The sequence below is a fragment of the Myotis daubentonii genome, chromosome 3, assembly GCF_963259705.1.
Source record: "Myotis daubentonii chromosome 3, mMyoDau2.1, whole genome shotgun sequence".
Classification (NCBI taxonomy): domain Eukaryota; kingdom Metazoa; phylum Chordata; class Mammalia; order Chiroptera; family Vespertilionidae; genus Myotis; species Myotis daubentonii.
In genome coordinates, this window is record NC_081842.1 from 79,276,581 (window position 1) to 79,300,479 (window position 23,899).

The following is a 23,899-nucleotide window of genomic DNA, read 5'->3' on the forward strand; positions in this document are numbered from 1 at the left end:
TTATTTCGCTTAGCATAATGCTCTCTATGTCCATCCATGCTGTCGTGAATCGTAAGAGTTCTTTCTTTTTACGGGAGTGTAGTATTCCACTGTGTAGATTTACCACAGCTTTTTAATCCATTCATAAGCTGATGGGCACTTAGGCTGTTTCCAAATCTTAGCTATTGTAAATTGTGTTGCTATGAACATAGGGGTGCATATACCCTTTCTGATTGGTGTTTCTGGTTTCTTGGGATATATTCCTACAAGTGGGGTTACTGGGGAAAATGGGAGTTCCATTTTAATTTTTTGAGGAAACTCCATACTGTTTTCCACAGTGGCTGCACCAGTCAGCATTCCCACCAGCAGTGCACATGGGTTACTTTTTCTCCACATCCTCTCCAGCACTTGTCATTTGTTGATTTGTTGATGATAGTCATTCTGACAGGTGTGAGATGGTACTTCATTGTCATTTTGATTTGCATCTCTCAGATGATTAGTGACTTTGAGCATCTATATATATAAAGAAGTAATATGCAAATTAGTCAGGACACAGTAGCAGTCACGACCGGCTCAGGAGGAGGATGTGCACTCAGATGGGCAGGAGGGGACTGCATGCCGCTCCCAGCCCCAATGGCCACAGCACAGCTGGGGCTGGGGGCGGGCTCAGAGCGGAGACACAACACACAGGGAGGTGGGCCCAGAGCAAAGACACAACACACAGGGGGGCCTGCCCCTGCTGGGAGACAGCACGCCAGCAGTCCTGTCTCTGTACGTAGCTACAGAGAAAACACCTTTTCTGACAGCTCATTGGCTGAGCTCCCTGTATGCCACTCGCAGTGTTCTTGGTAACTTGGGTAGTAAGAATTCAAGAAAGTGATCAAGGGTTTTTCCATCTCATTCCTGGAGGGAAAAATGAAGGTCTGCTGCTGAAGGGGCTAAGAAATGTCATATCTTGCCCTAGTCAGTTTGGCTCAATGGATAGAGCCTCAGCCTGTGGACCACAGGGTCTGGGTTCGAGTCTGATCAAGGGCATGTACTAGGTTGCATGCTCCTCCCTGACCGGGGCCCACGTTAGGGCTCATGCAGGAGGTAACCAATCGAAGTGTCCCTCTCATATTGATGTTTCTCTCTGTCTTTCCCTCTCTCTTCCACACTCTCTCACACTCTAAAAATCAATGGAAAAATATCCTCAGGTGAGGATAAAAAAAAAAGAAAGAAATGTCATATCCTATGAAAGCGACATCTTGAAAATGCCTAAAGAAAGTTGTCATTTTTTTCGTGGTGAAGGGACTGGAGTCCGTGTTGATGAAAACACCTTGGTGGCTGCGGCAGCCGGCAGTGGCAGCAGCAGTGGGGAGATGGGGGTGGTGCCTTCCCCTGATCAGCTGGTAACGTCCCACAGAGGGAGGCCAGTCTATGGCTTAGGTCATTAAGCTGTCAGTAGGACATTCTCTGAGGGCTCCTGGACTGTGAGAGGGGGCAGGCTGGGCTGAGGGACCCCCCACCAGTGCACAAATTTCGTGCACTGGGCCTCTAGTGTTTTCATGTCTCTTGGCCTTCTCTATGTCCTCTTTAAAAAGGGTCTATTGAGGTTCTTTGCCCATTTTTTTATTAGATTGTTTATCTCCCTTTTGTTAAGTTGTATGAGTTCCCTGTAAATTTTGGAGATTAAAACCTTATTGGAGGTAACATTGGTAAATATGTTCTCCCATGCAGTGGACTTTCTTGTTTTGTTGATGGTTGATGGTTTCTTTCACTGTGCAGAGCTTTTTATTTTCATGTAGTCCCATTTGTTTATTTTCTCCTTAGTTTCCATTGTCCTAGGAGCTGTATTGTTAAAGATATTGCTACAACATATGTCTGATATTTTGTGGCCTATGGATTCTTCTAAGATTTTTATGGTTTCCTGTCTTACATTTAAGTCCTTTATCCATTTTGAGTTTATTTTTGTGTATGGTGTAAATTAGTGGTCTAGTTTCATTTTTTTGCATGTTATCTGTCCAATTTTCCCAACACCATTTATTGAAGAGACTGTCTTGACTCTATTGTATGATATTGCCTCCATTGTCAAATACTAATTGAGCATAATGGCTTGGGTCGACTTCTGGGTTCTCTGTTCTGTTCCATTGGTCTATATGTCTGTTCTTGTGCCAGTACCAGGCAGTTTTGAGAACAGTAGCTTTGTAATATAGCTGTATTGTGATTCTGGTATTCTGTATATCTGGTATTGTGATTCCTCTAACTTTGTTCTTTCGAAAGATTGCTGCAGCTATTCAGGGTTTTTTTTTTATTCCATATGAATTTTTGGAGAGTTTGTTCTAGGTCTGTGAAATATGCCGTTGGTATTTAACGGGGAGTGCATTAAATCCATAGATTGCTTTGGGTAGTATGGACATTTTAATGATGTTGATTCTACCAATCCATGAACACAGTATGTTCTTCCATTTGTTTATGTCTTCCTCTATCTCTTTTTTTAGTGACCTGTAGTTTTCCCAGGTATAGGTGTTTTACCTCCTTAGATAACTTTATTCCTAGGTATCTTAATTTTTTGTTGCAATGGTAGATGGGATTGTTTTTTGTTTTTTTTTAGTTTCTCTTTCTGTGAGTTCATTATTGGTGTATAAAAATGCCATAGATTTCTGAGTGTTAATTTTGTATCCTGCTGCATTGCTGAATTCATTTATGAAGTCTGATAGTTTTTTGATGGAGTCTTTCATGTCATCTGTGAATAATGAGAGTTTTACTTCTCCTTTTCCAATATGAATGTCTTTTATTATTTTACTCTTGTCTAATCTCTATGGCTAGCACTTCCAGTACTATGTCAAACAGGAGTGGTGAGAGTGGGCATCCATGTCTTGCTCCTGTTCTTAGGGGAAATGGTTTTAGATTTTGCCCATTGAGTATGATGGCTGTAGGATTGTCATACAAGGCTTTTATTATGTTGAGGTATAATCCCTCTATTCCCACTTTGCTGAGAGTTTTTATCAAGAAAAGGTGTTGGATTGTGTCAATGGCCTTTTCTGTGTCAAGCGATATGATTATGTGATTTTTGCCTCTCAGTTTGTTTATGTGATATATAACATTTATTTATTTGCAGGTATTGTACCAGCCTTGCATCCCTGGAATAATTCCCTCTTATTGGTGTATGATCTTTCTAATGTAATTCTGGATCTAAGTTGCTAGAATTTTGTTGATGATTTTAGCATCTATGTTTATCAGGGATATTGGCCTGTAATTCTCTTTCTTTGTAGTGTCTTTATCTGGTTTGGGATTAGGGTAATGCTAGCTTCATAGAAAGAGCTTGGAAGTGTGCCTTCCTCTTAAATTTTTTTGAACAGTCTGAGAAGGATAGGTTTTAGTTCTTCTTTGAGTGTTTGGTAAAACTTCCCTGTGAAGCTGTCCAGTCCAGGGCTTTTGTTTGTTGGAAGTTTTTTTTATTACTGTTTCAATTTCATCAGTATTTATCTGTCTATTAAGATATTTTTATTCTTCCTGATTGAGTCTTGGAAGCTTGTATTTTTCTAGGAATATGTCTATTTCGTCTAGGTTGTCCAGTTTATTGGAGTAGAGTTGTTCATATTTTTTTTTAAATAATCCTTTGTATGTTTGTGGTGTCAGTTGTTACTTCACCTCTTTCATTTCTGATTTTATTTATTTGGGTCCTCTCTCTTTGCTTCTTGGTGAGCCTGGCTAGACGTTCATCAATCTTGTTTATCCTTTCAAAGAACCAGCTCTGTTTTTATTATTCTCCAGGCGTCCTCTGCCCTTCTCGGCTGCGAACTGTGTCACCAGCTGTTGTATTGCTTTTGCAAAACCTTCTGTGAATATCAACCTTTTCAGCTTCTAGAGTCCTCTTCAGTGATCCTCAGTAAGATTTCCTTAAATGTCACTTCCTCAGAAGATCTCAGAGAGCAGAATAGTGTGGCATAATTCTTCAGGGTCCATTGGTTGATTCTTGTATGTGCCCTGACGGGTGATCAAACCTGTAACCTTGGCATATCTGGATGATGCTCTAACCAACTGAGCTACCCAGCTAGGGCCAGCACAGTCTTTTGTCATCAGGATTTGAGGAATGTTCGTGTCACTCCTGAGTTAATGCTTTACTCCAGTCACAGAAAGCACAGTAGGAAATTACCTCAAATAGGTGTTGCTGTGAACTTGCTCCCTTAAAAACTACAGTGGAACCTTGGTTCTCAAACTTAACTCATTCTGGAAATCTGTTCAAGAAGCAATTTGTTCGAAACTGAATCATTTTTTCCCAGTAGAAAGAATGTAAATTGAATTAATTGGTGCAGACCCCCAAATAATTCCCTGTTTTAATCTTCCTTATATACAAATACCTCTTTTCTTAAATTTATCAAACCAACCCCTGGTAGTCTTAAATGAGTCACTTCCAGCCCGCCTTCTCAGGGTGTCTTTCAGGAGGTCAGTATAGGACAGTGGTCGGCAAACTCATTAGTCAACAGAGCCAAATATCAACAGTACAACGATTGAAATTTGAGAGCCAAATTTGAGAGCCAAATTTTTTAAACTTAAACTATATAGGTAGGTACATTGTTATTAACTTAATTAGGGTACTCCTAAGGCTTAGGAAGAGCCACACTCAAGGGGCCAAAGAGCCGCATGTGGCTCAAGAGCCGCAGTTTGCCAACCACAGGATTAATTCATCACATAATGGATGACCACGAATGTTTTTGTATTAAGCTGTTTACTGCTCTCCTGACGAAGCCTGGCACCTGCCACCCTATCCCCTTCCTTTATTTTTGTTTTCTCTGCCTTTCACAATACCCTTTCAAATTGTGGAGACAAGTGCTCCATTCAGGAGACACACAGGCCTCACCTGTGCCAAGCACAGAGGAGTTAGACATGACTCTAAGCAGTGTGACTTGTGGAGTCACCAGATCACGAGGCAGGGTGAGTGCCACCCGCTCAGGTCATTGTTTCTGTGGCAGCTGCTGGTCGCTGCTGGCCAGCATCCCCAGGTGTGGCAGGGAGGACCCAGATAGCCGTGTGCACTGAGGGTCAACTAGGTTTCTCAGGCATTGGGGGATGTCTGAAAAGAGCCAGATTGTGGCTTCCCCGGCACAATAATCCAAGCCCTTCTAGAGCACCCTTCAATTTACCTTGGGCCGCTCAGTACCTTGCCTTTCCCATCTCCCTTGCCTTGGATCCAGAAATCCTCACATGTGCACAGGACTTGGAGGAGGTGCTGTCATAGCTCGGGGCTGCTGTGAGGACATTTATTTCCTGCCTGAGAGGCGGCTCAGTAGTGGCACCGAGCTCCCAGGCCGTTTGCTTCCCTCTAGGCCTGCTGCCTGGCTCTGCTTTCTGACCGATGCTTTCTGTCTTGCAGGATGCCACCTGTGGAAATGAAACAAAGAAATCAGGTCCAGCTGTGTTCATCAAAGCCAGCATTTGCCTCTCTCCTGAGGTAAACCCATGAAAGAAACTGTGGCATGCAAAGTGTTGGGCATGTGTTTGCAATCATTTCCGGTTACACTGGCTTACTTCCTTCCCACACAAAGCTTAGCGGTTTAACGCGGACACCCTACATTTGAGGAAGAGCTTGACTCTTCCATCTCCTTTTGTGCTTAGTCGTACATTTTAAGAAAAGTCAGACCAGTGTTGCTTTCACACAGGTGAGATTAGGGAGGCCTGTTTGGTTTGATCATAGAAAAGTGAACTGTGTTTTAAGGTTTTATCCCCCCACCTTGTGTCCCCATGTTATTTTCTATCCTTATTTGTGGCTTCTTCCCCCTCACTTCTAGGTTAAGTTTTTCAGTTAAAACTTTCCTTGACTATTAATGAACTACTACACATTCATCTATATAGACTGTAATAATGATTGTTCATTATGGCTGTCAGGACTTGTAGGGAATTTACTCTTCTATCCACAAATAATTTTTGCCTCTGTCACCTCAATTTTAACAGGTTAGTCAAGATGATTCTAGATAATAATTATCTAGTCTGGGCATGATTAATTGTATAAAACAGGCATGAGGTTTTTGTTTTTTTTTTAACATATCACCTATTAAGGATAAAAGTCACATTTTCTATTTTTGTTTTGTTTTATTATATTATTGCACCTTTCCAGTACTAGTTCTTTACCTTTTGGAAGCTGCAGATCCCATTAAAATCAACCAACTCTCTGGAAACCTGCAGATATATAAACTATTTCTGCATATGGTTATAGGTGAGCCACCACTGCTTGTAGTCTGTCCATGGGGGATGTCTGGTTAGGGCCACTGAAAGACTTGAAGAGAGATCTTATACTTTTTTGACCATGACCCATAGGAAAAAGTACATTTTACTTTTATAATTTAGTATACATGCATATTTACAATGAGAAGAAAGAATTTTTACCTTTCTTACTCAAGATGCCCTGTATTCTGTTCTATTTACTTAAAAAAATAATAAAGAGACTATTTAATATTTAAGTGTTTGACCTATGAACCAGGAGGTCATAGTTCGATTCCCGGTTAGGGCAAATCCCGGGGATGTGGGCTCCATCCCCAGAAGTGGGCGTGAAGGAGGCAGCCTATCAATGATTCTCTCTCATCATTGATATTTCTATCTCTTTCTCTCTCTCTCTCCCTTCCTCTGTGAAATCAGTAAAAAACTGTTGATCATGAGTCACAAAATTGATTTCATGAACCTCCTGTGGGCTGCAGACTGAAGCTTTAAAATGCTACTCTAGAATCAAGGTATTCTTCAACTTTATTTCCTTCCTGAGAAAACCCTAAGGGGTTAAAGTATTTATGAAGCTTTGCTCAGTAGGTGCAGAAGTCTGCAGTCTAATGGACAAGTAGACTTGGCATTTGTCCTGTGAGTTGTACTCTCTGGGGGTGGTGCGAACTCCTCTGCAAGGAGAAATCAGGAGCAGCTCTGCTAGGAAAGAAACCTGGAGGTGTTGCCTGCAGTGCTGTAAACAGTTAATGTGGATTTCAGCTTTGTCAGATATGGGTCAGTGACCGCCATAATACTGTGTAGTTACTTCACTTCTCATAGCTTCAGTTTCTGTCTAAACGGACTCATAGTCTTTACTGACCACTCCAAGCGTTCGTTCGTAGATGTAACAATAGCAGAAATGTAATGTAATACGATACATCCTATCTAATAAAAGAGAAACATGCAAATTAACTGTCCCTCTGCTATGCTCAAGCCACACCCACAAGCCATGCCCACCAGCCAATCAGGAGCAGTTATGCAAATTAACCCAACTAAGATGGCAGTGGCCACGGAGCTGGAGCGAGCAGGAGGCTTGGGTTGCCCCCGGTGATGGAGGAAGCCAAGCTTCCTGCCTGCCCTGACGGGACCTGGGCTCCAATCAAGGCTACAAAGTTTCAATTATAAAAGATAAATAAATCCCAGAAAAAAAAAGAAAAAGAAAAAAGGAGAGGCTGGGAGTTTGGGTCGTCGGGGGTGTGTGGCCAGCCTGAAAATGGCCATCAGCCCCTCACCCAGGCTGGCCACACCCACATGGGGTGAGGGTCCCCGCTGGGGGGCTTGGTCAGCCTGGAAAAAGCCATCAGCCCCTCACCCAGGCTGGCCAGGCACCCCAGTGGAGACCCCCACCCTGATCCGGGACACCCTTCAGGGCAAACCAGCCGACCCCCACCCGTGCACCAGGCCTCTATCCTATATAATAAAAGGGTAATATGCAAATTGACCCTAACAGCAGAACGACTGGTCACTATGACACACACTCACCACCAGGGGCAGATGCTCAATGCAGAGCTGTACCTTGGTGGTCAGTGCACTCCCACAGGGGGAGCTCTGCTCAGCAACAAGCCAGGCTGATGGCTGCCAGGACAGCGGTGGTGGCAGGAGCCTCTCCCACCTCCTCAGCAGAGCTAAGGATGTCCAACTGCAGTTTAGGCCTGCTCCCCGCTGGCAAGTGGACATCCCCTGAGCGCTCCTGGGCTGCCAGAGGGATGTCTGACTGCCAGCTTAGACCAATCCCCCAGGGAGCAGGCGTAAGCCAGCAGATGGACATCCCCAAGGGGTCCCAGACTGCGAGAGGGCACAGGCCGGGCTGAGGGACCCCCCCCCAAGTGCACAAATTTTTGTGCACCAGGCCTCTAATCATAATATAATACACAGTAATATAATACAATGTACTACAAGCATGTCAAACTCAAAGGCTAACACGGACCAAATAAGCAAGGTGTAAGTTTATGTGGGCCACAAAAAAAAAAGCTTCAATTTTCAGAGAAAGGTAGATTTATTTCAGTAGAGACATGCTGAATACAAAGGGCTGAAATAAATGAGTAATCGTTAACATAAAATAGTAGAAAATTTTAATAAAAATTAATATTTTTCTTGAACATTAACTTACCAGACACTGGATAACTGCACAAATTAATAAGCGTAACACAAATAAACCTATTTTTCTTGTTCTCCAAAAGCGAAATATTTCCTGTTGTGCACACCAAACAAGTCAGTTCAAGACTAATGACGTGGCAATTGGATGCTAAAATCTTCGTTGCTAGTATTAGTGGCAAGAAATGGTGTGCCTGCACTTAAGGCATGTAAGGGAAATGAATGCAATGAGATTATAGTAATCAGTCATTAGCGAATGTTGTAGTTTGTAAATAATTATGTATAACAGGATATTGTAAAATTTAAGTTACAAAATTTTTATTAAAAGGTTTCTTTTCTTAACTGAGAATTTTTTTTAAGAAAAATGATTTTAAATATAATAACCTTACATGCAATAAACATTAATATTTCAAGAAAAGCTATTTTAAATATATGCAATAGAAATTAATATTTCAAGAGAAAATATTTTAAATATAATAATATTACCAAAACTGTACTAATATAGTGTAATATCACAAAAGTTGTAAGAAATATTAAAAATCTGCAAATAACAGGATTACTTCTAAAATACTTTTTTTTTTAATCTGGCTCTATTTTGATTTATCAGTTTATGTTGTTCATTATATTCCACATATGAGTGAGATCATGTGATATTTATCTTTCTCCAACTGGCTTATTTTGCTTAGCATAATGCTGTCCATGTCCATCCATGCTGTTGCAAATGGTAAGAGTTCTTTCTTTTTTACAGCAGCATAGTATTCCATTGTACCATAGTTATTTAATCCACTCATCTGCTGATGGACACTTAGGCTTTTTCCAAATCTTAGCTAGGGTAAATTGTGTTGCTATGAACATAGGGGTGCATATACCCTTTCTGATTGGTGTTTCTGATTTCTTGGGATATATTCCTAGAAGTGAGGTTACTGGGTCAAATGGGAGTTACATTTTTATTTTTTTGAGGAAACTCCATACTTTTCTCCACAGTGGCTGAAACAGTTTGCATTCCCACCAGCAGTGCAAGAGGGCTCCTTTTTCTCCTCATCCTCCTAAGCACTTGTCATTTGTTGATGACAGCTATTCTGACAGGTGTGAGATGGAACCTCATTGTCATTTTGATTTGCATCTCTCTGATGATTAGTGACTTTGAGCATATTTTCATGTGTCTCTTGGCCTTCTGTATGTCTTCTTTCAAAAAGTGTCTATTGAGGTCCTTTGCCCATTTTTTGATTTGATTGTTTATCTTCCTTTTGTTAAGTTGTATGAGTTCCCTGTAAATTTTGTAGATTAAACCCTGATCTGAAATAGCATTGGCAAATATATTCTCCCATGCAGTGGTCTTTCTTTTTGTTTTGTTGATAGTTTCTTTTGCTGTGCAGAAGCATTTTATTATTTTTTTCCTTAAATATATTTTATTGATTTTTTTACAGAGAGGAAGGGAAAAGGAGAGGGATAGAGAGTTAGAAACATCGATGAGAGAGAAACATAGATTCAGCTTCCTCCTGCACACTCCCCACTGGGGATGTGCCCGCAACCAAAGTACATGCCCTTGACTGGAATTGAACCTGGGACCCTTGAGTCCGCAGGCCGACGTTCTATCCACTGAGCCAAACTGGTCAGGGCAGAAGCGTTTTATTTTTCTGTAGTCCCATTTATTTATTTTCTCCTTGATTTCCATTTCTTTAGGAGCTTTATCAGTAAAAATATTGCTACGACATATGTCTGCAATTTTGCTGCTTATGGAGTCTTGTAGGATTTTTATGGTTTCTCATCTTACATTAAAGTCCTTTGCCATTTTCAGTTTGTTTTTGTGTGGTGTAAGTTGGTGATCTAGTTTCATTTTTTTGCATGTATCTGACCAAATTTCCCAGCACCATTTATTAAAGAGGCTGTTTTGACTCCAATGTATGCTCTTGCCTCCTTTGTTGAATATTAATTGAGTATAATGGCTTGGGCCAATTTCTGGGTCCTCTGTTCTGTTCCATTGGTCTATATGTCTGTTCTTGTGCCAGTACCAGGCAGTTTTGAGAACTGTGGCTTGGTAATATAGTTTGATGTCTGGTATTGTGATCCCTCCAACTTTGTTCTTCTTTCTCAGGATAGCTGTGGCTATTCAGGGTTTTTTTTTTTTTTTTATTCCAGATGAAGTTTTGGAGAGTTTGTTCTAGATCTTTGAAATATGCTATTGGTATTTTAATAGGTATTGCATTGAATCTATAGATTGCTTTAGGTAGTAGGGACATTTTAATGATGTTGATTCTACCAATCCATGAACATGGTATGTTCTTCCATTTGTTTATGTCTTCCTCTATCTCTTTTTTAAATGTCCTGTAATTTTCCAAGTACAGGTCTTTTACGTCCTTGGTTAAGTTTATTCTTAGGTATCTTAATTTTTTTGGTGCAATGGTAAATGGGATTTTTTTTTTTCATTTCTCTTTCTGTGATTTCATTATTGGTGTATAAAAATACCATAGATTTCTGGGTGTTAATTTTATATCCTGCTACATTGCCAAATTCATTTATTAGGTCTAGTAGTTTTTTGATGGAGTCTTTGTGGTTTTCTATGTATAATATCACGTCTGCAAATAAGGACAGTTTTACCTCTTCTTTTCCAATTTGGATGCCTTTTATTTTTTTCTGTTTGTCTGATCACTATGGCTAATACTTCAGGTTCTATGTCGAACAGGAGTGGTGAGAGTGGGCATCCCTGTCTTGTTCCTGTTCTTAGGGGAAATGGTTTTAGTTTTTGTCCATTGAGTATGATGTTGGCTGTGGGTTTGTCATATAAAGCTTTTATTATGTTGAGGTATTATCCCTCTATTCCCACTTTGCTGAGAGTTTTTATCAAGAAAGGGTGTTGGATTTTGTCAAATGCTTTTTCTGCCTCAATTGATATGATTATGTGATTTTTGTCTCTCAATTTGTTTGTGTGATGTATCACATTTATTGATTTGCAGATATTGAACCATCCTTGCATCCCCGGGATAAATCCTACTCGGTCATGGTGTATGATCTTTCTGATGTACTGCTGGATCCGATTTACTAGAATTTTGTTGAGGATTTTGGCATCTATGTTCATGAGGGATATTGGCCTGTAATTCTCTTTCATTGTGTTGTCTTTATCTGGTTTTGGTATTAGGGTGATGCTGGCTTCATAAAATGTGCTTGGAAGTGTTCCTTCCTCTTGAATTTTTTATAATAGCCTGGTTTTAGTTCTTGTTTGGTAAAACTCCCCTGTGAAGCCGTCTGGCCCCGGGCTTTTGTTTGCTGGAAGCTTTTTGATGACTGCTTCAATTTCTTCTATAGTTATCGGCCTATTGAGACTTTTAGAATCTTCCTGATTGAGTTTTGGAAGGTTGTATTTTTCTAGGAATATGTCCATTTCCTCCAGGTTGTCTAGTTTGTTAGAATAGAGTTGTCCATAGTATTTTTTAACAATCCTTTGCATTTCTGTGGGGTCTGTTGTTAATTTGCCTCTTTCATTTCTGAGTTTGTTTATTTGGGTCCTCTCTCTTTGCTTCTTGGTGAGCCTGGCTAGAGGTTCATCAATCTTGTTTATCCTTTCAAAGAACCAGCTCTTGCTTTCATTGATCTTCTGTATTGTTTTATTTTTTTGGTCTCTATGTCGTTCATTTCTGCTCTAATCTTTATTATCTCCTTCCTTCTGGATCAGTGGTTCTCAACCTTCCTAATGCCGTGACCTTTTAATACAGTTCCTCATGTTGTGGTGACCCCCAACCATAAAATTATTTTCATTGCTACTTCTTAATTGTAATTTTGCTACTGTTATGAATCGTAATGTAAATATCTGATATGCAGGATGTATTTAGGCAACCCCTGTGAAAGGGTCGTTCCACCCCCAAAGGGGTCGCGATCCACAGGTGGAGAGCCACTGTTCTGAAAACTGTGGGCTTTTCTTGTTGCTCTCTTTCTAATTCTTTGAGTTGTAGAGTTAGATGATTTACTACCATTTTTTCTTGTTTTTTTGAGGTAGGCCTGTAGAGCTATAAACTTCCCTCTCAGGTCTGCTTTGATTGTGTCCCATAGATTTTGGACTGTTGTGTTTTTATTGTCATTAGTGCCTAGGATGTTTTAAATTTTTTCTTTGATCTCTTTGGTAACCCAATCATTGTTTAATAGCATTCTTTTCAGCTTCCAAGTGTTTGAATTTTTTGGATTGTTTTTATTGTAGTTTATTTCTAATATTATGCAATTGTGGTCTGAGAAAATGCTTCATATGATTTCAATCTTCTTCAATTTTGGAAGACTTTGCTTGTTACCCAATATGTGGTCTATTTTTGAAAATGTCCCATGTGCACTTGAGAAGAACATATATTCCGTGGCTTTGGGGTGAAATGTTCTGAAGATGTCAGTTAAGTCCATTTGATCTAGTCATTTAGGATTGCTGTTTCTTTGCTGATTTTTTGTCTAGAGGATTTATCCAGTGATGTCAGTGGTGTATTAAAGTCCCCTACTGTGATTGTATTGTTGTCGATCTCTCCCCTGATATCTTCCAGGAGTTGTATTTTATGTATGTGGGTGCTCCTGCATTGGGTGCATATATGTTTATCAGGGTTATATCCTCTTGTTGTATCGATCCCTTTCATATTATGAAGTGGCCTTCCTTATCTCTTGTTATGGCCTTCACTTTGAGGTCTATTTTGTCAGATATAAGTATTGCTACTCCAGCTTTTTTTTCATTTCCATTTGCCTGAAAGATATTTTTCCCTATTATTTCATTTAGAAATAAAATGTAAGCCATCTAGCACAAAGTTTGACTGGCAATAGACATTAGTCATTGGTCATCATATCATCACCCCTACTGACTCCAAAGAATATAGTCCTTTATTGCCTTGCTGTCTGGATGCAAAGTCATCTGTGGTTCACTTTCCCAAGTTGGGAAGATCTTGTGTCTCCTCTCAATCATAAGTCAGGTGACCTGACACTTCATCTTCTCTGAGCAGATCCTGAACTTGGGCATCCATCCTGGTGTACATAGGACCTTTCAAGATTGGCTGGACCTGCAAGGCTGCTATCACTATGACAACTAAATCTGGGAAACACATCATGTGTAAAGCAGGAAGGGCTGGTCTTCCACCTGTTTCCTTAGTTTGAGTACATGTGAGGTTTTAGCTCAGTTCTGAAAAATGTCAGTGGCTCATGAGTGGCAAAGCCCGGATAAAACTGAAGCTGGTTCACCCCTACTCCATTCTGTCATGTAGCCTCTGAAATATAAGGGGCAGTCTGATCTCCACCTGTAGTTTTTAGACTAAGGGAAAGCGAAGGTGATGAGTCTGAGAAGAGGGGGTTCTGTGTGGGGATTGGGGGGAGGATTAGCTTGATTTGCTCTGTAGCATTCAGTCCTTCTGGTAGATAAAAATAGTATTTTAATATGAGTGTCACCTATTCCTTTTCTTTAATTAAAAAAATATTTTTCTATTAGATAATGGTTGTGTAGAGAATTAGAGTTTGAATTCATTCAATCATTTATTAAATGTATGTTGTCTGCCTACTCTGCCAGGCACTAAAAGTGAGAAAAAGCAGGGGCACCTCCTACTCTCATCAAACTTCTTTTGTTTGAGAGAGCACCTGGAGAGACAGGCAATAAGAAGAAAAATGCCCATGGTTCTTGTTCTTGAGTAAATCTTAATTTAATGACATCAGGAATTTAGTTCTAGCTATATCTAATTTTAATGTATGCTTTATTTTCATGGTTGACACATTCATACATACAGTGCCTTTACATTTGGGAATAGGTTGGCATCAATATTTTTATTTTCCCTTATTAGTTCCTTTGTTTCTTTCTGTATATGGCAGCTAATATTTTATCACTTGGTGTTGGTTTGTTTTAAAATTTTGTTCCCCCAAGCCCTGCCCCCTTAGCTGTTACATAGTTTTGATTCCACTACCTGGAAAGTGTTTCCATGCTGATCATGTAGTTCCTTTGCATATCCTGTTCTATGTACTATTTAAATACTACTTAAGGTGATTTTAGATAATTTCAAAATAATTATACATTTATATAGTCAATAAAACAATATGAGTAATATGCTACAGTTATTTTCATTTGTGACTTCAAAAGCCTACAAGTGTCATGTGCACTTGGGAAAATCATTTCTTATCCTTATCTTCCAGGTTTCACCAGTTTCACCCTTTTCTTTGTGCAGCTGATTTTAAAAAGCTTGCTTCCTTGTATGGTAGCGATAAGTTTGATTTGCCCTATGGGATAAGGACATCAGGTCAGTAATGTTATTCTTACCTTGCCCTATTAAATATGAGTGGTGTTTGATGTGAACTGCATGTTTATATAAAAATAAGGCCTTTTCATCTTTCTGCTTCATAATGATTTCTAAAGAATATAATTTTGGGATGGGAAGAGGGCATCCATTTTAGTATATAACTCCTTTGGAGGCAGGATAGAATAAGAGGATTAAGAAGGGTAGATTTTTATTGTTGTTGTTAAGACACTGCTTTATACTTTTGTTTTACCACCGTATTGTTAATGAGTCCTGATGCCTTACCTTATTCCAATTAGAATTAGCAGGATAACCCTGTGTGTTAACTTCCTCGCAATCTCCCATTTCACCTCTTTACTTGTGAGTTTTCTTTTATTTCATCAGCTAGTTCTAGTTACTTGACTGAGGAGCTAGATTAAAAATTTAAAATTTAATCAGTGGATGTTTTGTTTTTGCTAAATTTAGAGAGAAATATTCCATCCACTAATAATGAGAAACTTTCCCCTCTGCTTGAAACCTGATTAGCTTGCACAACTTTATGTTCTCCATTTTGGGGAGACCCTAAAAGCCCAGAAGGTGGCAAGCCTACAGTTTTCTGACTTAGATTTTGCTTATTGATTGTGTGTGTGTGTGTGTGTGTGTGTGTGTGTGTGTGTGTTAAAAGGTATTGAAGAGAAATGGTAATTCAATAAGGTTAAACTTGCTGCATATTGATTTCTATACAGATTTTAGTTTCAGAATTATCTGATTCTGCTAATTTGGGGATTACTTTTTATGATTGTTTTCCCACTAAGCCCCTTATTTTTCTGGGGTTTTTGGAACGTGTCCTTAGAGCATCGACCATTGTGATGTGTCTATTAGGTAGTACTGGCTAAATGCAGTTGTATCATGAATCTTCATCTCAGAAGAAATCAAATGTAGCCACACCAGTTGTAATGGCTTTGGGGGACGAGTGGGGTTAAAGGTGGCTTACTACGTACCCAAGAAGCCACGATTCCTTTCACTCACAGTACTCCATTTATTTTCTAGCGGAATATTTTCGACTTGCTCTTTCAAAGCTGCAGAGCTGTGACCTCTTTGATGAGTTTGACAAGTGAGTTCATTTCCTTGCCTCTGTTTGACTTTTAATTTTAGCTGAAGTGGTTCAAAACATGCATCCCGATGTAAAATGTCATCACTTGGGAAAATTCCACAGCATTGGTACTTAACTAAAACATCTAGTAGTTATTTCTTGAATAAACAAACAACACTTGAAATAAACAAACTACAAAATTAATTTAGAAGCTTTGTAATGTAATTGGCTGGCTCAAACCCTTGCAGAAGGTTTGATATGGGTAATACTAGTGCAAAGTCAGGACGTTTTTCACCCACATTCTTTTTTTCTAACTTGTTACTGAAGAATTAATTCTCATCCCCTGTTAATCAGCTCACAGCCTCCCTCTGGGGCTGGTTCCCACACCTTCCCATACATTTTCTAAACTGTTCATAAGGATCCTTTCTGTTTCATTTGAATATTGGATTTCAGAAGCAGCTCTCTTCCTTTTATTCAGAATTATATTTGAGGTAAGCAGACAGCTTGCTTAGATACACACTTTCTGACTACACATGGTAATTTAGCTTTTAGAAAATTTTGATGTCAAGTTCACCCCCTAGAAATTGAATTGCCTGTTGAATTTATAGAGGTAGACTTATTTCACAAAGTTTTAAGCTACAGAGGGATGATATGGGTATCTGTAATGGTCTGACCTCCATTAAAAAGTAGAATGCAGAATTTTCCTTCTTGCACAAGAGAACGGAAGTGCTGTTGGGGACGGGGGTGGTGCAGACATGGGTTAGTGGACAGAGGTGTGAAAATGAAATGGAGTTTACATAACAGAGAGGGAGGAACAATGCTAGATTTTGACTGAGTTCATCTCACTTGCCTCTGCTGGGGGCCCAGATTATTGATCTATGGATTATGTCTTATATGCTGGTTCATTTCAGTTTGTACTAATTATCATTTAAAACAATGCCATCAAACTATCTCAATTTCAGTTTTTGATTGTCTATCAACAACCACATATATTCTCCTCTCACCTAAAGTTTAGATAGCTCTCATTTGTAGAATATTTGTGTGTGTGTGCAGCCCTTGGGCATCTGTCTGTGCTTTATGTCAATTCTCTCTAATTTTTACCACCACCCTGAAAAGTGTCCTTGATGATCTCCATTTTAACTGGAGAAACTGAGGCTAGGCAGACAACTGTATGTGTTTGTGGATGTGACTTAGATGGATTTATCTAGTGCCTAGATTTCTGATTTACAAGTGATAATGATCATTCCTCAGACATTTACAGCAAGTATCTGCGGATATTTGAAAAGATTCTTGGCCCTGTGATGTGAACTACCGACAGGAGACTTGAGGGGATGTGAATGAAAGTTTCCTTTCTGCTTTGTTTTTATCTTAGAACTAGACTGTGCTTTGTTTAGTTGCTTTCAGAACCTCTCAGGCACAGGTGTTTATCATGTGTGCACTGGGCAGGCTGCTTCCTCTTGCTGACTTGTGCTTGTCACTCTGCCCCTCATTCCCGCCCCCTCCCATCCCCTCCCCTCTCCGTTGTCACCAAGAGTGCCCCCTCCTTGCACCTCCAACTCAGGGCAGGTTCTTAGCATCTCCAGTGTTGGGAGGGAGGTGGGTATGGTTGGGAAGGAGAGATTGGAAGTCATGCAGATTGTACAAGAGTCCTTCAGTCTGAAGTGGAATAAATGCAGTCAGAGACTCGTCAGGTGGAGAGCGAATAGAAAACTTCCTTTTGGATCCCCGCAGAGTGGCCTAGCCATGCACTCAGACGCTCAGCATCGCTGAGCTGCTTGCGGGACATGTGCACACCTGTTCCCTAGAGAGGCTGTTCTGAAATTTGACAAAGGTGGCTGAGTCAGGAAAACCCAAACCTGTAGAGAATTTTTATGAGCTTATTTTTGCCAAGCTGACAACAGATGCCGGGGAGCAAGATCTCAGCTGGTCTGGAGAATGGCGCTCTTGCAATTTATTGTATACATTACAATCAAAGGAGATTTGTCCTGGCCAGTTAGTGCAGTTAGAGTGTTGTCCTGATATACCAAGGTTGCAGGTTCGCTCCCTGGTCAGGGCACATATAAGGATCAACCAATGAATGCGTAGATGATCAGAACAATGGGTTGATGTTTCTCTCCCTCCCTCTCCCTACTTCCTCCTCTTTCTCTTTCCTTCCCTCCTTGCCTCACTCCCTCCCTTCCTCTCTTTCTGTCTCTAAAATAATTAATTAAAAAAAAAAGAATCAAAGGAGATCTAAGGAAGGTGCATGAAATCCATTGGAAGTAGATTAAGGGCCAGGAGAAACACATACTTTTGCATTGGTGGGTGCAGGATAGTCAATAATGAACATTTACGGCACATTCAGATGGTATGCAGGGAATAAGATAACAGTGAGAGTTCTGTGGTCTGGTGCTCTGGTGCCGGTGGCTGTGCCTTTGAGGGGTAAGAAAAGAAAATAACAGTGGGGCCTTGACTTACGAGTGTCCCGACTAACGAGTTTTTTGAGATACCAACTGTCTCTCTGCAGATTTTTTGAATTGAGTTGATAGAGTAATTTGAGTTAACGAGTTCCTTAACAAGCTCAGTCTCAGAACGAATTAAACTCGTAAGTCAAGGCCCCACTGTACTCTGACATTTCAGAGGTATGTTATCCCGGATGCATAAGAACAGTGGACAGAGCTCACTTGTGAGGACTGACCTTTGCTAAGGAAGCTGTAGGCCTGGGACGGGACTACCTGCTGTGACATACCCAGTTAGGGATTTGTGATCGGACCATCCTGTGAAGTTACTTTTGGTCACTGGGCTTGTCAGGCCTGCATGTGGCCCCCTGAGCCTGTCAGGCTTATTGCAGAGCCGCCTTTTCGTCCACAGTAAGAATATACCCGTGACACTATCATCTTCTCTTTGCATATTAACTTTTGAGAAGGGTTCGCAAGTAATAAATTTTACCTGTATTGTAAGTAAGTCATTCAGCGTTTGTCTGGAACCCACTGTACAATACAAAGAGAGTAACAGGCCAGCCTGGGCCTGAGCAATACGTTTCAAATGTATTCCAGAAATCCAGGTGTACTACCCTGCCTACTGCTGCCCAAGTCCATTCAGATTGTCCCCTGAGTGACCTACCTATGCCATTTCTCCTCTAGACCTTGCAAAACTGCTCTGGAAGAAGGAGGTCTGAGAACAGTCTCTCTTTCTCAGGCAGAGGATTTGGACTGCCCCTAGTGGGAGAGTCGTCCCCTATGGCCAACTGTATGCGGAGGCTAGCCCCTGGGGTATGCGGAGGCAGCCTTGTTGGCCTGGGATTGCTCACTCTTTGTGCTGGGTCTGCAGGCCAGAGAGGAGGGACTGGGGTGCGGAGAGGTGAGAGCCATCTTTTCTCGTCCCTTTTCCTCTGGCTGCTCTCTTCAGCAATATGTGATTCTCCCTCCATCCTCTTCGTCCCTTCCAGAAAGGTTCAGGCATTTCTTTTTTGTTGTTGTTTCAAATGTGGATCCTTTGTGATCCCACCAGATATGACCCTACCTTGGTTTACTTATCTTATTGAGCACGCGTGGTGCCCTCAGTTGTGGTAGGTTCCATTGGGATTGGGAGCACTCCAAATACCAGGTGCATTTACGAGATAGGAGTTTGTTCTTTCTCACAGTTGTTGCGTAAATGAAGTTGGCAGGTGAGCGTTCCAGGGCCAGCCCAGTAGCTGAGCATCAGGGATCGAGGCTTCTCCATTGTGGCTCTGCATTTCTCTATACAGTTTCCTCTGTAGGGTTTCCTCCTTAAGGCCTACATTCTGGCCATCAGGGAGGAGGGCGGGGGAAGGGCACACCCCACCAGTAAGGCTGGTCTCCTCCTTTCAGGATTTTCCCCAGAAATCACATATAATCCTTCACTGCATTCGTGTGAGAGCGGCAGCTCTTCCCAGCGCCGCATTCTGTGCCATCAGGTGGAAGCTTGAGATGACCCATGGTGGGACGATTTGTGCCATGCTGATTGGCAAACACTACACACACAAACACCACAAACCCCGGCCTCTGTCATCACCCTTCTCCCTCCCAAAGAGAACTGGTTGCTAAGCATTTAGGAGCGACCACTGATTATGTCCGGTTGGCTAGGAATATAATCGCAAGGCCACACCTAGCTGTAACTATGACTGGGAATTGTAGTCTTTATTCCACCTGGCTGTGTGCCCACCTTAAAAAAACAAAGACCTATTTTACTGAACAAAGGAAACATGATTATTGAAGGGCAGCTACAGGCTTCATCAGCATTCTCCACCACTGTCCTCGTCCCACCGGTTTGTGCCTGGGAACCGTCAGGATTCTGAATCAGTTACCTGGTAACTGGAGAGCAACCTAGCCTAGAGCTGGAAGCAGCCGACTGTGGTTTCTCTCTTGGAGAATTGATACACTGTGCAAACTGTGGAAACATACCGGGTTGTAAAGCATTCTGAGGTGGCATCTCTTCTGAAGTCTTATTGATGCCGTATTTGTAAGGTAATGTTGGTAACGTAACCTTGAGGCGGAGAGAGCCTTTTTCTAAAGTTAAGACCATGAAGAACTTTGGGCCAGAAATAAAGAGGGGAGAGAACAGGAGTGTGTGTGTTTGGCCAAAAAAAAAAAAAAAACAACTGTGTGAAGGAGGCTTGGAGCTGTAACAATTCCATGCTTGTTCTTTGCTCTCAGCTCCTCCCTTCCACAGCCACTCCCCGCTTCCCTCCAAAATAACCTCAACAAACCCGCATCTGTGTGTTTTCTCAAAGCTTTTTGTCACCCAGTAATAATTATAATAATTTGCCTCCTTTTAATAATCACCTCTGTTAGAAAGACATTCACATTTTAGAAAATCACCTTTCCCCCTAATATTTTGACTGGAGTTCTCTCTGTTCTATGTGAAAAGATATACGTGTGCATTACCCATTTTATTTTATTTAATGAACCTTTTTGGTATGTGTTTGTACCAAAATAAATAAATTAAAATGGGTAATGCACATGTCCTATTGCATGATAGGAGGATGTAATATTGGGCCTTTTCCTTTATATTCTTTCTGAGTTTCTCTCCCAAGCAATAGCCCAGCAGGTTGGGGTAAGGTCAATATTAAGGCTGCTGACTTGTTTCCTAGTGAATCCTAATTACCTAAGCCAGTGGTCGGCAAACTGCGGCTCACGAGCCACATGCGGCTCTTTGGCCCCTTGAGTGTGGCTCTTCCACAAAATACCGACTTCTGTGCATGGGCCACCAAGTTTCAATCGCACTGTACATGCGCGCCTGCACGTGGTATTTTGTGGTATTTTGTGGAAGAGCCACACTCAAGGGGCCAAAGAGCCGCATGTGGCTCGCGAGCCGCAGTTTGCCGACCACGGACCTAAGCTAACCTGCCCTTGATGTGCTGTGTGAACGAGCCAGACCCAAAAGCAATGTGGTGAAGTCATAGAGATGGTCAGAGGCAGGACCGATGGGGATCATCTAGCCCAACCCCCTCATGTTAAAGATGAGAAATGGGGTCCGGAGAGGTGATATGGAAATCTGGGGCGAGAGGCCGCCAGCCTGCCACGGATCTCCAGTCCCTGCTTCGCATTCCAATAAGCAGAGAAAAGACTCCACAATCGACTGCCTTCACCTGCGCGCCATCCTCAGAGGGAAGGGGAAGAGAATTCTGGAAGTGTTAGTTCTTTTGTCATATTCTTTAGGGTTTCCAGGGCTCTCCATTGCCCCATTCATTACTTAATGTAGCTTATGCTTTCATCCTTAGCCTCAAACCGTGTTTGCCCGGATGGGTTAGCACTTTTACAGGGTTAAACTAAAACGTCTCCGGAGTACCCGTGTCAGGTCATTGAAAACACAAATATGTTAAATAGGTTCTCTTTTCCCATTGAAGATGCCTGATCTTGATAGAGTCTGCTCTGAACAGATACCACAGAACCTGTTTTTTTCCCCTCAGCTCTCACCCTGAAGATAAGATCACACAGGCAGAGTCAGTGCTGGAACTGGCCTTCTCCCCAGTGCTGCCTCTGCGCTGGCTGATCCTACTGAGTTTGGGAAAGAAAACAAGTCTCACAGAAACGTTGACAAACCGTATTTTTAATTGAGGAATAATTCACATAACATAAAATGAACCATTTAAAATGAACAGTTCAGTGGCATTTAGTATATTCACAATGTTGTGCTACCACCACCTAAGTTATTTTGAAACTATTATTAGTGGGGTTTTTTCATATTCCTTCTTTTATGGATATACTAGAGGCCCGATGCACAAAATTCGTGCAAGGGGCTTGGCCCTAGCAGCTGTGGCAGCTGCCTCAGCCCCAGCTTCGTCTGGAAGGTCCTTTGGCTGTCTGGTCTAATTAGCATATTATGCTTTTATTATTATAGATTAGCTGTCAGACCAGGACTTTGGCCGCAGGGGATTGATAACATGCTAGAAAAGGATAGCTTGAAAACCAGGCTATTATTTTTATGGTAGGGGTGAAGGTGGGGAGGTGGGGGGCATGGGGCCATCTAAATAGAGGGGGTTGGTATTTATGGGGGGTGAGGGAGTGCACTCACTGCTCTGTGACCTTGGGCCAGTTTTTTGAATTTCTGAATCTCAGTTTCATGTAAAAGAGGGAGGGCAGAACTATATGTGTGCATTATACCCATGCCAATTTCAATAGGAAATAGCTCAGTGAAACCAGGGAAAGTGGGTGAAGGGAGTACAGGACTTCTAAGTACTATTTTGCAACCTTCTGTGAGTCTAGAATGATTTCAAAATAGAAAGCTTAAATGGAAGACATATGAAAACATAAGACTGACACATCAATGCTCAAAGCAGCATTATTCATAATAGCCCCAAATGCCCAACAACTGCAGAACAGGTAAATGTATGCCCGTGTAACGGCTATTGTTCAGTCGTGGAAAGGAATGAGGTACTGACTCATGCTGCGACCTGGATAAACCTGGAGAACATTATGAACGACGAAAGAAGCCAGTCACAGAAGACCACATGTTATACAATTCCCCGTATGCCAAATAGCCAGAATAGATACAGTGGGGCCTTGACTTACGAGTGTCCTGACTAATGAGTTTTTTGAGATACCAGCTGTCTTTCGGCTGATGTTTTGCATTGAGTTGACAGAGTAATATGAGTTAACGAGCTCCTTAACGAGCTCGGTCTCGGAACAAATTAAACTCGTAAGTCAAGGCCCCACTGTACAGCTATAGAGACAAAACATAGGTTAGTGGTTGACGCACACCTGCTACTGGCTCAGGGTTTCTCTGTGGGGTGATGGATGTTCTGTACTTGAGAGAGGTGATTGTTACACAACTTTGTGAAGCTGCCAAAACCCACTGAATCTTATCATTTCTAATAGTGAATTTTATGACATGTGAATTATATTTCAGCTAGAGACCCAGTGCATGGATTCATGCATATTGAAAGGAAATTAATTAGAAGGTGGCTGGCAGAGTTGGACTGGGTGAGATGGGCCGGAGCCAACCTCCCGCAGTCCCTCCCCAGCCAGCCACACCTCGGGCGGCGCCAGGGCTCAAGGGCATCTGCGGAGTGAGCAGGGTCCCTCCTGAAGGTGGGGTCCCTTGGCCTGGCCTATGGGGATAGGGCCAAAAGGAACCCAAGGCCTGAGATGACTTCTCAGGCCTTGGGTTCCTTTCTTTACTCTCTAAAGCAGAGCTCACACAAGGTGGCCATGTTTTACAAACCTCACGAAAGCTCTGCCGGTGTGGCTCCGTTGGCTGGCATCAGTCAGTGCCAGTTTGATTCCCAGTCGGGGCACATGCCTGGGTGGTGGGCTCCATCCTCAGTGGGAGGCGTGCGGAAGGCAGCCAGTCAATGTTTCACTCTCCCATCCGTATTTCTCTCTCTCTCCTTTTCTCTTCCTCTCTCTCTAAAAATCAACAAAAATATTTTTGTAAAAACTTAACTAAAGGTTGGGAACACTTTAAGGGTACTGCATCACAGAAAACTTGTTCTTAAAATGTGCCCGTGTTGCAAGGCCCTGACACTTCCCGGCTGCCTGTGTAGCTTCTAAGCACCAGCTTCCTCCCTGGTCCCCGGGTTTGCGGCTTTCTCCTCGGTGGGAGTACATTCTCCCACAACCAGAGCAGCAGCAACCCCAAATCACAAAATCTCAGCCCCCACTGAAAAGGCAGGCACTCGCTCCCCACCCCCAGCCGCCAGCACCACATTCTGGAAGCATGCCACGTCCCGGAAGACTGCTTGAGGCCTGCCTAGGTGGTTACAGAGTAACTAGACACAAACACCTTCCCTAACGGAAGCACCTGTGCTAAGTGAGCAGGGTTTCGTGAACGCTTCCAGGCTGCTCAC

At 41.8% G+C, this 23,899-nt stretch overlaps 1 protein-coding gene across 8 annotated transcripts in view; it reads left to right on the forward strand.

Annotated features, from left to right (window-relative positions):
• Positions 1 to 23,899, forward strand: part of ST3GAL6 (ST3 beta-galactoside alpha-2,3-sialyltransferase 6) — a 109,891-nt gene that overhangs the window by 42,817 nt on the left and 43,175 nt on the right. For 6 of the 8 annotated variants that reach the window (XM_059687953.1, XM_059687956.1, XM_059687955.1 and 3 more), the window contains exons 4-6: positions 5,336 to 5,413; positions 14,437 to 14,540; positions 15,567 to 15,630. In XM_059687953.1, coding sequence (XP_059543936.1) covers positions 5,336 to 5,413; positions 14,437 to 14,540; positions 15,567 to 15,630 — 246 coding nt within the window. The remainder of the gene's footprint in view (positions 1 to 5,335; positions 5,414 to 14,436; positions 14,541 to 15,566; positions 15,631 to 23,899) is intronic. The other 2 variants (XM_059687954.1, XM_059687958.1) reach the window with 2 other exon arrangements.